This window comes from Salmo salar, chromosome ssa18, assembly GCF_905237065.1.
Source record: "Salmo salar chromosome ssa18, Ssal_v3.1, whole genome shotgun sequence".
In the NCBI taxonomy this organism is placed as follows: domain Eukaryota; kingdom Metazoa; phylum Chordata; class Actinopteri; order Salmoniformes; family Salmonidae; genus Salmo; species Salmo salar.
The window spans coordinates 60,783,099-60,797,371 of record NC_059459.1 but is presented as its reverse complement, the minus strand read 5'-3'; the positions used below and the strand labels follow the sequence as shown (position 1 = coordinate 60,797,371).

The 14,273-nt window shown below is 40.3% G+C and overlaps 1 protein-coding gene across 1 annotated transcript in view; it reads right to left on the bottom strand.

Moving 5' to 3' along the window:
- Positions 1 to 9,910, bottom strand: part of LOC106577615 (adhesion G protein-coupled receptor A3-like) — a 58,700-nt gene extending 48,790 nt beyond the window's left edge. Inside the window, exon 1 of the mRNA XM_014155829.2 lies at positions 8,784 to 9,910. Coding sequence (XP_014011304.2) covers positions 8,784 to 9,007 — 224 coding nt within the window. The 5' untranslated portion in view covers positions 9,008 to 9,910. The remainder of the gene's footprint in view (positions 1 to 8,783) is intronic.
- Between the last annotated feature and the right edge of the window lie 4,363 nt (positions 9,911 to 14,273).

Sequence of the window (14,273 nt, the reverse complement as noted above, 5' to 3'; positions counted from 1 at the left end):
GTTGTCTTTGAAAGAATTCACTGAGGTCACTTGTCATACAAGAACAGACTATGCTGTGTCACTCTCCCACAGCTATAAGCCGGACAATATCTCCTTTTAATTCCAATGAGCAACGTTAAAGCATGTATAGAAAACAGTCACCTGTCTCCTTTACGTGCAAGGTAGAGGTCGACCGATTCTGATTTTTTTTAACGCCGATGACGATTATTGGAGGACCTTTAAAAGCCGATACCGATTAAATCGGCCGATTTTTATACCTATTTATATTTTGTTTTTTGTAATAATGACAATTACAACAATACTGAATGAACAATGAACACTTATTTTAACTTAATATAATACATAAATAAAATCTATTCAGTCTCAAATAAATAATGAAACATGCTCAATTTGGTTTGAATAATGCAAAAACACAGTGTTGGAGAAGAAAGTAAAAGTGCAATATGTGCCATGTACAGTGGGGGAAAAAGGTATTTGATCCCCTGCTGATTTTGTACGTTTTCACACTGATAAAGAAAGGATCAGTCTATAATTTTAATGGTAGATTTATTTGAACAGTGAGAGACAGAATAACAACAAAAATATCCAGAAAAACGCATGTCAAAAATGTTAGAAAATGATTTGCATTTTAATGAGGGAAATAAGTATTTGACGCCCTCTCGATCAGAAAGATTTCTGGCTCCCAGGTGTCTTTTATACAGGTAATGAGCTGAGATTAGGAGCACACTCTTAAAGGGAGTGCTCCTAACCGCAGCTTGTTACCTGTAAAAAAGACACCTGTCCACAGAAGCAATCAATCAGATTCCAAACTCTCCACCATGGCCAAGACCAAAGAGCTCTCCAAGGATGTCAGGGACAAGATTGTAGACCTACACAAGGCTGGAATGGGCTACAAGACCATCGCCAAGCAGCTTGGTGAGAAGGTGACAACATTTGGTGCAATTATTCGCAAATGGAAGAAACACAAATTAACTGTCAATATCCCTCGGCCTGGGGCTCCATGCAAGATCTCACCTCGTGGGGTTGCAATGATCATGAGAACGGTGAGGAATCAGCCCAGATCTACACGGGAGGATCTTGTCAATGATCTCAAGGCAGCTGGGACCATAGTCACCAAGAAAACTATTGGTAACACACTACACCGTGAAGGACTGAAATCCTGCAGCGCCGGCAAGGTCCCCCTGCTCAAGAATACATATACATGCCCGTCTGAAGTTTGCCAATGAACATCTGAATAATTCAGAGGACAACTGGGTGAAAGTGTTGTGGTCAGATGAGACCAAAATGGAGCTCTTTGGCATCAACTCAACTTGCCGTGTTTGGAGGAGGAGGAATGCTGCCTATGACCCTAAGAACACCATCCCCACCGTCAAACATGGAGGTGGAAACATTATGCTTTGGGGGTGTTTTTCTGCTAAGGGGACAGGATAACTTCACCGCATCAAAGGGACGATGGACAGGGCCATGTACCGTCAAATCTTGGGTGAGAACCTCCTTCCCTCAGCCAGGGCATTGAAAATGGGTCGTGGATGGCTATTCCAGCATGACAATGACCCAAAACACACGGCCAAGGCAACAAAGGAGTGGCTCAAGAAGAAGCACATTAAGGTCCTGGAGTGGCCTAGCCAGTCTCCAGACCTTAATCCCATAGAAAATCTGTGGAGGGAGCTGAAGGTTCGAGTTGCCAAACGTCAGCCTCGAAACCTTAATGACTTGGAGAAGATCTGCGAAGAGGAGTGGGACAAAATCCCTCCTGAGATGTGTGCAAACCTGGTGGCCAACTACAAGAAACATCTGACCTCTGTGATTGCCAACAAGGGTTTTGCCACCAAGTACTAAGTCATATTTTGCAGAGGGGTCAAATACTTATTTCCCTCATTAAAATGCAAATCATTTTATAACATTTTTGACATGCGTTTTTCTGGATTCTTTTGTTGTTATTCTGTCTCTCACTGTTCAAATAAACCTACCATTAAAATTATAAACTGATCATTTCTTTGTAAGTGGGCAAACGTACAAAATCAGCAGGGGATCAAATACTTTTTTCCCCCACTGTAGAAAAAGCTAACGTTTAAGTTCCTTGCTCAGAACATGAGAACATATGAAAGCTGGTGGTTCAATATTCCCAGTTCTTCAATATTCCCAGTTAAGAAGTTTTAGGTTGTAGTTATTATAGGAATTATGACACGTCGACTATTTTTCTCTATACATTTGTATTTCATATACCTTTGACAATTGGAAGTTCTAATAGGCACTTTAGTATTGCCAGCCTAATCTCAGGAGTTGATAGGCTTGAAGTCACAGCGTGTGAATCAAGCATTGCTAAGAGCTGCTGGCAAACGCAGTAAAGTTTTAATGAATGCTTACGAGCCTTACCACCGCTCAGTCAGACTGCTCTATCAAATCATAGACTTAAATATAATAAATACAGAAATACGAGCCTTTGGTCATTAATATGGTCAAATCCGGAAACTATAATTTCGAAAACAAAACGTTTATTCTTTCAGTGAAATCCAGAACCATCCGTATTTTATTGAACGGGTGGCAACCCTAAGCCTAAATATTTATGTTGCATTGCACAACCTTCAATGTTATGTAAAATTCTGGCAAATTAGTTCGCAACGAGCCAGGCGGCCCAAACTGTTGCATATGCCCTGACTCTGCATGCAATGAACGTAAGAGAAGTGACACAATTTCCCTAATTAATATTGCCTGCTAACATGAATTTCTTTTAACTAATATGCAGGTTTAAAAAAATATACTTCTGTGTATTGATTTTAAGAAAGGCATTGATGTTTATGGTTAGGTACATTCGTGCAACGACTGTGGTTTTTTCACAAATGCGCTTTTGTTAAATCATCCCCCGCTTGGCGAAGTAGGCTGTAATTCGATGATAAATTAACAGGCACCGAATTTATTATATGCAACGCAGGACAAGCTAGTTAACCTAGTAATATCATCAACCATGTGTAGTTAACTAGTGATTATGTGAAGATTGATTGTTTTTTATTAGATACGTTTAATGCTAGCTAGCAACTTACCTTGGCTCCTTGCTGCACTCGCGTAACAGGTGGTCAGCCTGCCATGCAGTTTCCTCATGGAATGCAATGTAATCGGCCATAATCGGCATCCAAAAATGCAGATTCGGCCATGCCGATTCATCGGTCGACCTCTAGTGCAAGGTAAGATGCACCGTGTCAACAACCAAATACAGGGCTAACAGACAAATGAATAGAAACCAAGAACTGGAGCCTTTCAGATAGACAAACAAGAAGGCCCACATCCTTGTACAGAAATTCAGGTGCACATAAGACCAAGACCAAATTAATAGCCTTTGAACTTGAGGCCCAAGTATGGTCTGGCAAACCAAATGCTCAACAGGTCTGAGTGTGCAAGGAGAGACTGTGAGCCGCCTGGCTGTGAACACTCAGCCGCCAGTCATTGCCTCGCCTTTGGGATTTGGTTCTCCTCTGCAAACATCACACAACAGCAATGGAAAACACAGGGGGCGTTGCTTTAACTCAAATGCTTTCCTGAAAAGCAAAACAAACCTTTCTAGCCACCGGACATGCATGACAGCGTACTCTTGGGTACTAGTTACACAAGCACATCAAAGGCTGCCGGCCTGCCAACTTCACCTTTTCATGTAGGAGCAGCTAAATAAATCAAGCGAACAACAGAAAGGATTCTACCTTCAGATGCCACAACTAAATTCAGCTCACTCATAACGTAAACAACGATGTCAAATATAGTGCTGAGAGAACGTAGGCTTATAAATGATTACATTTTATAAATGTAAAAAGTACACTTATTTTACCGCAAGTTTCAAGTCAATCTATTATGGAGTTAGCAACTCCATTCTAAAAACATGGTCCACTGGCATTCACTGCAGGTTAAGTATTCAGGAAACTGGACGCATACCGGGCCATCCCCCATGATTCCCTGCTGCTGTGAACCTTGTGTTTACTGCTCCTAACTGTGTCGTCAAATTACACTTGCTTTTCCTGCAGTGGGGAGGAAATCCCTGCCTCGTGCTGACCTCAGTTCCACACTCTTCGGTGGACTCCAGGTGTGCTCTGGGCCGCATAGTCAAGCCCAGGTGCCTGCTGGGAAGGATCCCAGAGGGGCTGTTCTAATGTAGGGTGAAACATGAACAGGTACAGCCTCACACACATGCAGTTGCGCATATACTCTTCACACGACACACCTGAAATTACCACACTGTGCGGAAGAAAGAAGCAAAGGTTATGCTTGCACGAGGCCTCATTTTACACAACACTTTTCTGACAAGAGAACAAGCTGGTTGTGTCAATGCGTTTGTGTCATTTCTTTCAGATTCCTTTGGCATGCAGTATCAGTTGGAGAGTCCAAATGCTGGGAATGCAGCACTCATCCTTTCTCCACAGAGGCATTCAGCAGCCTGAACTCAGAGAGCCACGCTGGATAAATGGATGCATTCCACAACAGGGTCCCCAAATACTTTCCCTATGAGCCTAATGAGTTTGACTTTTAAATCAATCAAAGTTTTCCAGCCATTTTGATTACAAACAATGTCCAACTAAAATTTTTCTAAATCATAGTCCTTAGTTACTCTGAATAAAATGTCTAGATGAATTTCGTTGATGATTAAAGAAAGTTTTAAACTTGTCTTTGTTATTCGCTTTAAAGCTGCAATATGCAGATATCGCTTCGCCATTTACTGGTTGCAAAAAAGAAAAGTAACGTCTGTCTTATTTCAATTTCTGTGGCAAAACAAGCAGTCTGGATAGAGTATCATTGTACCATCTAAACCGCTGTGAAATATGTTTTCTATAACCAAAAATATTGTATTTTCAGCTGTTTGAAGCTAGTGTACAAAACCAAAAGAAGAAAGAAAATCAAAACTTCAGAGCGGGAAGCATAGAAATATTGCACATAGAATAGATCTACTGCTTCTTAGACTTGCTTTCAATGAGAATGAGAGACCTATAACTCACATTTCTATGTGAATTTAGTCAGTTTGCCCAAAAAGTTACATATTGTAGCTTTAACTGAGAGCTGCTCAGTTTGGCTAAAGGTCAGATGATCCCTCCAGACAGGAAGTGTGTGGGTCAAAAAGAGGGAAGGTATGATTAATGGGTCTCTAATTACACCCAACATGAATCACTGCATCGGACCAAGTCTTTAATTTACTGACAAGCAAGTCTGTCAATAGACCATTTCAAATCTCCCAAATAACAAGTCTGGAAAGGGACTGGTAATGATGCACCAAATCAACACATTTAGAACATGTTATGGTGGTTTCGCAGACCCTAGACCAGTTGTTAAGGCTGGATACGATTGTGTGAACTCTGTCCAGAAACATCCATTATCTGCACAAGGCAGAGGTAGCTCTAGATAAGCCATTCCCTGAGATAATGGTGTGGTAATCCAAACTAAACCAGATAGAAAGGTTTACTTACCCACAATGGTGGGTCTGACATAGCCCTCTTGACATAGAAAATTCACTGGGGAAAAGTTGTAACTTTTGCATACCACTGACTTAAAGATGAAATGCCCACAAAACAATCAATGTATGTGGTGTGCTTAACCAGAAGTTAAGGACTATCTAATTGGCAGTCCATTTTTCTAAATAAACTGAAAGTGCTATCCAAATTTCCTTACACTATCAATTTAGTTTTTTGCACTTTCTCTCCTCCCAACTTTAGCTTTTGGGGCCAGAAGGCAGGGTGAACTTCTTGGCCCCACAGAACAAGAGCAAGAGGTAGTAGGGCATGACTGGGACCTACGGTGTCCAGGCAGGGGGAAGTGATTGATTTTCAGGGTCAGGTAAGGTCGGGTGGAGGAGCAGGGACCCTGCCTGTGATCAGGCCAGTCCAGGCCCAGTGTCCAGACCGCTGTTAACCCCTCTGACAGGACACAGAGAGGTCGTAAACCAGCCCCTTAACCACTAGGCATGCTGATCTTACAAGCCATAAACAAACACCCCCAAAATGTAGCAGCCAAAAAGAGAGCGCGGTTTCATGGAAAGTGGTCACTTTCATCTTTCATCAACAGAGTTGCAGTGAGTCTATTTGACGGAAACTTTGAAATCCTGAAAACCTACCGCCATTATTCACGAAATCTGTTGACAAAAACTTTAAGAGACCCATGGGGAAGTTTAGTGGGAAACCCATAGGAATGCCTGAGAACTTTGCAATGTGTGCTATCTAATTAGTGCTCTTGTTCTGCGGTGATCAACTCTCAGACCTTGAATCATGGAGCTCGGTTCAATGCTCAAGACAGGAATATGTTTCCACTCCCAATCAATCACTGTCGGGCAGAACAAAATGATGGCCCTCCAAGCGGTTGAGCTCATTGTAAGGAAAAAAGAAAGATCGCATACCATGACGGGGGTAATAACATCTCAATCAGTCACTGACTTAACCAACATCATGCCTAGCCAGAGTAGAAAAAGAATCCTTGAGGAACTACAAGCTTCTTTGGAAGAACTTAAAAATGTAGAAGAAGAAGCAACATTCTACCACCCACATCAATCCACACCTACATCCTCCGTTTCAAAGTTCTAGAGGCCCACGTACAATCACTAAGCCTAATTCCTTGCATTCTTTCCTCCTATTTTTGGAATAGGGACTGGAAGAGGCCACTAGAAGAGAGACAACTGTACCAATGAGGCTTTGATACATGCTTGACGTAGCCCCTTGAAAAGACATCCCATCACGTGGTTTGTCATTCATTTAGCTCCGAACAAAAAAAGGCACCCAACATAACATAGATTAAATTAGGCAAAGGCTCAACCTTTCATCAACCAAGTCACAAAAAAAGGCCTTTTCCCATCTCTTTGGCCATTCAAATGAGGTATTAGTGTAGAGTACTAGTATAAGGAACTGATGTTCTTGGCTGGTGTAGACTCAAAAACACTTCAGTCTTCTCTCCATCGGGGTAACTGCATGTGCAATATGCTGTGGTGGTTTAATGGTACACAGTGTGGTTGCATTACACAAATAGCTGTGCCGTGGCAATGAAAATGATTACCAACCACACACTAGATGTGTTCAACAATCTCAGTATATGTGTCTGCTTAGCCTATATAAATACCCTTGGGATGCCATAGGATTATATACTGCATTTACCATTTAAAACTGTATTCTGGTCTCTGACATTTCCATCATACAGGACTAGTCTTCCCTGTGGCTCAGTTGGTAGAGCATGGTGTTTGCAACGCTAGCATTGTGTGTGCAACGCCAGGGTTGTGGGTTCGATTCCCACGGGGGGCCAGTACAAAAAAATGCAAAAATGCATTGTATGAAATGTATGCATTCACTACTGTAAGTTGCTCTGGATAAGAGCGTCTGCTAAATGATGTAGATTATAGTGAGACATGACAATGACATCTGTTAGAAAGGATACTATTATTGTTATGCAGCTGACAAGGGATGGACGTGGAGGTGATACAATAAAGCTACACATGAAATAGGGACCTCTGTATCCTTGACACAAGCAATAAATAAATGTGGAAATTGAGCAAGTTGAGATGACTAAACTGCTTGGAGTAACCCTGGACTGTAAACTGTCATGGTCAAAACATATTGATACAACAGTAGCTAAGATGGGGAGAAGTATGTCCACAATAAAGCTCTGCTCTGCCTTCTTAACAGTACTATCAACAAGGCAGGTACTACAGACCCTAGTTTTGTCGCACCTTGACTACTGTTCAGTCGTGTCGTCAGGTGCCACAAAAAAGGACTTAGCCAATTGCAATTTTCCTCAGAACTGGGCAGCACGTCTGGCTCTTGGATGTACACAGAGAGTTTATATTAATAATATGCATGTCAATCTCTCCTGGCTCAAAGTGGAGGAGAGATTGACTTCATCACTACTTGTATTTATGAGAGGTATTGCCATGTTGAATGCGCCTAGCTGTCTTTTTCAACTATTGGTACACAGCTCGGACACCATTGCATATCCCACAAGACGTCTCTTCACAGTCCCCAAGTCCAGAACAGACTATGGGAGGCACACAGTACTACATAGAGCCATGACTACATGGAACTCTATTCCACATCAAGTAACTGACGCAAGCAGTAAATTAATTAAATTTTTTTTTTTTTTAAAACACCTTATCGAACAGCGGGGACTGCGAAGAAACACAAACATAGGCACATGTATACACCCACACGATAACATACGCACTATACACACACGGATTTAGTACTGTAGATATGTGGTAGTGGTGGAGTAGGGGCCTGAGGGCACACAGTGTGTTGTGAAATCTGTGAATGTATTGTAATGTTTTTAAAATTGTATAAACTGCCTTAATTTTGCTGGACCCCAAGAAGAGTATCTGCTGCTTGGCAACAGCTAATGGAGATCCATAATAAATACAAATACAAATTTAGTAAGGGCAGGGTCATTTGATTTGAGCTGTAATGTACAGTATGTGTATGTCAGTAGTTGAATTCATTAGCAGAACTTAGTGATTAACATAAACATACCCAAACAAGGTCAGTGTAAACTAACAAGATATAGCTGGCTATTAGCTAACTGAAGGATTCTGCAGAATCTAAGTTGGTCCCCCCAAGACCCCTCACTAAGCAATAGTCTTAAGGTTAAAAAAAAAAAAATACCGGTATGTTATGCCAGTTGTGTTGGCCTGAAAGTTGAATAGTAGTTGACCTCAACAGAAAGAAGCAAGTGCAGGTAATAAACAAGACAAACATTTGGCGGTTTGGTTATTTCTGTGTGCCCAAGCTGTTCAAACAAGGGGACAGCGTAATTATTTTGTTAATGCGATTTATACTTACAAAGTGACTGTTCTGTTGGGGAAGGAGTCCGGCGGTAACACCTGATGGAGTTCCATATTACTGCAGACCACTTTCCTATCCGCGGTGGCCACCGACTGTGTGCTTTTCCCTGCGCTTTTTGAACGTTCATCATATGATTTACAGTCAGATGATAGCGCAGATCCATCGCCTCTGAGTAGCAAAACAAGTAACAATTGCAACAAATCCACCGCGTTTACCCTCATTTTAAATGATATGTTAAGATAATTAGGCTACTGAAGCATAGGTAGAGAAAAGTATATATTAATATCAAGTAGCGTGGAAGGCAGGGATTTGTGGTCGTACTATGAAATGGCCTGGCACAATTAGGCTACTGTTAAAATGGTAAACCAAAACGTCCTTCAGAATATTCTGAGCTTCAGTCATGTTGCAAACATCTTGTCCACCATAATGTGGATTTCCCCCTCCATTTCTTGCAAAGGTTTCGATTTGTGTTCGGCGTCAATTAATCCGAGAGAGGGTCTATACATCCTTTGCCAAAATACACGATTTATAATTCAATTTCTTTATCGGGTCTTAGCTGACTTCCGAAAAAAAAACATTCAATTGTAATTGTACCAATTTTTCTAGGCTACACAATTTGACTTCAACGATTGAGAAAATATTTTCTTTGTTGCCAATAGCGCGGATCCAAGTGAGAATTTTGTCTACTCCACCAAGAGACAGCTGCAGTCATCCAAAGATAACACACTAACTTAATGAAATCTGATCACGCCTAAACTTTAAAAACGTTCTCCCTAAGATAACTGATCCCGAGAGCCGTAAACTGCCACACATTTAAATAGGCTTACAACTAACTAAAACATCTGTAAGCAACTTTTCACTTTAGGCGTCCATCGAGTCCAGTTGTTGGTGCAAAGGGAAATCATAGCACTCCTAAAAAACGAAAGAAAGAAACATATTCCCACTCGAGTTAGTCAGTAATGTGTAGACATTTTTCCAAGTTTAAATAGATATCCATAATTGCTGTCCTCGTCTCTCTCTTTGAAAGTATTCATTGGCTTCATTTCCGTTGAGAACTCTTCTCCCACAGTCTTGACCCGGGCTCCATGTTGCATGCATTTACAGCCACTGACGTCACTCTACAGGCAATACAGACTGCCTCTGTCTCACATTCTATCTGCTGCTCAGGTTTACATTTTACGTGCCGTTGAAGAAAAAGATGAAACACAATAAAAGGTCAACAAAGCAAAATTGTGCACCCATCAGTTATAGAGAAAACAACCCTATTTTCTTTCATTTAATGGAAAATAGATATGCCTAGCCATTTTGACTATGAAAAATATCCAGTATTCGTCCTTGAACTTTTGAGCATTCCCGACTGACAAATATATATTCTTGAATATTCCTAGAAAATAATGTAATGTTGTCAAGCTTTAGGCTACATCACAAAACAGGGAATGTCAGTTAATAACATGTATTGCCCCTCTCCTTGTTAGCCCGAACAAACTGTTTTTTTAATAAATTTGTTATTTCACCTTTATTTAACCAGGTAGGCCAGTTGAGAACAAGTTCTCATTTACAACTGCGACCTGGCCAAGATAAAGCAAAGCAGTACGCCAAAAACAACAACACAGAGTTACACATAAACAAACGTACAGTCAATAACACAAAATAAAATGTGAAATATCTATGTACAGTGTGCAAATGTAGAAGAGTAGGGAGGTAGGCAATAAATAGGCCCTAGAGGCGAAAATAATTACAATTTAGCATTAATACTGGAGTGATAGATGTGCAGATGATGATGTGCAAGTAGAGATACTGGGGTGCAAAAGAGCAAGAGGATAAGTAATAATGAGGTAGTTGGGTGTGCTATTTACAGATCGGCTGTGTACAGGTACAGTGATTGGTAAGCTGCTCTGACAGCTGATGCTTAAAGTTCGAGAGGGAGATATAAGACTCCAGCTTCAGAGATTTTTGCAATTCATTCCAGTCATTGGCAGCAGAGAACTGGAAGGAAAGGCGGCCAAAGTAAGTGTTGGCTTTGGGGATGACCCGTGAAATATAGCTGCTGGAGCGCGTGCTACGGGTGGGTGTTCCTATGGTGACCAGTGAGCTGAGATAAGGCGGGGCTTTACCTAGCAAAGACTTATAGATGACCTGGAGCCAGTGGGTTTGGCGACGGATATGTAGTGAGGGCCAGCCAACGAGAGCATACAGGTCGCAGTTGTGGGTAGGATATGGGGCTTTGGTGATGAAACAGATGGCACTGTGATAGACTACATCCAGTTTGCTGAGTAGAGTGTTGGGGGCTATTTTGTAAATGACATCGCCAAAGTCAAGGATCGGTAGGATAGTCAGTTTTACGAGGGTATGTTTGGCGGCATGAGTGAAGGAGGCTTTGTTGCGAAATAGGAAGCTGATTCTAGATTTAATTTTGGATTGGAGATGTGAGTCTGGAAGGAGAGTTTACAGTCTAACCAGACACCTAGGTATTTGTAGTTGTCCACATATTCTAGGTCAGAACCGTCCAGAGTAGTGATGCTACGGGTGGGTGTTGATTTGGATATGTAGCCTATTTAAATGTGGTCTACCAGATTTGTTGACAGATAAATCCTTTCTCATCCTTGGGTAAAATTAATTTGGTAACACTTTACATACTCTTGGTGCTATATGCGTAGTAATACTGCAACAACTACAGTAACGAAATTGTTGTTACATAGCAATTTCATTTGTGCTATCAAATGCAATTTTTTAAATGGTATGTAACAACATAACAATACTTAATTGTTGTTACTAGTGTTATAATAGCATGATTACCCGTCTACCTACACATGTCTACCTTGATAACAATGCAGCCAAGACAATTAAACAATGCTTTCCTTTTCAAATGTAATAAAAGCAGGTCTTTGCAATGCACCCCTTCTCTCTTTTAGTTTATCCAGCATTGTATCTCCTCTCTTTCTGTGTTCCTTCACACAAAGCTTCTCAAACAAGTTCAGACTCGCTTTTCAATGGGCAATAGCCATGGAAAGCCAGAGTCAGTCAGAGAGGAAAACACCATATAAGAATTCACATGTGCAGTACTACAATACCCTTGTGTAACACTCATGCAAAGCCAACCTGTCTTCACTCATCTTTTCTATGATAGGGTAAATTGAGCATCTTGGTTTTAGAAGAGCGACAGACAGACAGACAGACAGACAGACAGACAGACAGACAGACAGACAGACAGACAGACAGACAGACAGACAGACAGACAGACAGACAGACAGACAGACAGACAGACAGACAGACAGACAGACAGACAGACAGACAGACAGACAGACAGACAGAGAAAGAGAGACATACAGAGACAGACAGACAGAGAGACAGAAAGACAGACAGAGAAAGTAACCCAATTATCCCAGGAAACCTCATACCCCTGGGCTACGCAGCTTTTACTTCCATTAGTCTTGTTTGTTTTCAGGCTCACACAGGACTTTGACGTCCACTGAAAAAAGGCTGTCTGCAAACATACGGATGACAGCTATTGTAGTAACATATTTTCCTGGAGACAAAGCAAGGAGTGCTTTAGGATGACACAATTAAATGTATTGATGAGGCGGTGGCCTTCAATATTTACTAACAAGAGTCCAAAAGAAGGTAACATAACAAGCCAATTATATGAAATAAGGTAATATGAGTAATGTAAAATGTATCTATTTCTCCAGATGCAGGACTTACTCCTATTATATTACCCATAAACTATGCAATTGTCACTATGGTCCAAAGAATGTCTGTTATGGATAGTATGCAATGACTGGTAATTTGATTACTAGATTGTGCTATCCCTATAGAGGACAGAGGACTAGTCACATGCCTGATCATGAATGATTCAGGAGGTCATCTCATTCTCTGGGTTATTTTTTTAATCAATGGGCTCCTGGGACCACTGTTGTGAGGTAGCCTATAACTAATGCATTTATGAATATATATATATATATATATATATTTAAATAAAATTCAGCCAAGGTACAGGACAGGTAACAACTGATTAATGAGTAATGCGCGGATTCACAATTTTTTTTTAAATGAAATGTATGCATTCACTACTGTAAGTCGGTCTGGATAAGAGTGTCTGCTAAATTACTAAAATGTAAATGTAAATAAATAGAGTGCCTTCAGGAAGTATTCATACACTTTGACTTATTCCACATTTTGTTGAGTTACAGCCTGAATTCAAAATGGATTAAATTGATTTTTTTCTCACACATCTACACACAATACCTCATAATGACAAAGTGAAAACATGTTTTTAGACATTTTTCCAAATTGATTGAAAATAAAATACAGAAATATCAAATTTTTATAATTATTCACACCCCATGAGTAAATACATGTTAGCTTCACCTTTGGCAGCGATTACAGCTTTGAGTCTTTCTCGGTAAGTCTCTAAGAGCTTTGCACACCTGGATTGTACAATATTTACACATGATTGTTTTCCAAATTCTTCAAGCTCTGTCAAGTTGGTTGTTTATCATTGCTAGACAGCAATTTTCAAGTCTTGCCCTAGATTTTCAAGACGATTTAAGTCAAAACTGTAACCAGGCCACTCAGGAACATTCCATGTAATTTGGTAAGAAACTCCAATGTATATTTGGCCTTGTGTTTTAGGTTATTGTCCTGCTGAAAGGTGAATTTCTCTCTCCCAGTGTCTGTTGTAAAGTAGCCTGAACCAGGTTTTCTTCTAGGATTTTGCCTGTGCTAAGCTTTATTCTGTTTATTTTTATCCTACAAATCTCCATAGTCCTTGCCGATAACAAGCATATCCATACCATGATGCAGCCACCACTATGCTTGAAAATATGAAGAGTGGTACTCAGTGATGTGTTGTGTTGGATTTGCCCCAACCATAACGCTTTGTATTCGGGACATAAAGTTAATTTCTTTGTCACATTCTTTGCAGTTTTACTTTAGTGCCTTATTGCAAACAATATGTATGTTTTGGAATATTTTTTCTTCTGTACAGAAATTCTTCGTTTCACTCTGTCAAATAGGTTAGTATTGTGAAGTAACTACAATGTTGTTGATCCATCCTCAGTTTTCTCCTATCACAGTGCCAAGAATAGTAGGCTAAGGCCCAGTTCTCTGTGACATTTTAGAGACACATTTGCATACACCCATGTACACACTTATGAAGAAGATTCAATTTCACACACACACCCAGAGCACAAAGAAGAATGAACATTGAGAGAGAATTGACATTGACTAAGGAAAATACGTAAAATAAGTAAAATAAATGAATTGGGACTGGAATTTGATGATTAAAGGTTAATTATGTTAAATGCTAAAGTTTGAAAGCATAGGGAAATGTATAAGGGAAGATGTTATTAAAGGGTGATTCGAGTAAGGTAGTAAAGGAGTAACAATGTGTGATTAAAGTAATGTACTAAAATAGTTAACACTGTTTTAATGTTGTTTGCTTTAAGGTATGATGCATATAGACTAGGTTTGTTAACCTGTTTGGGA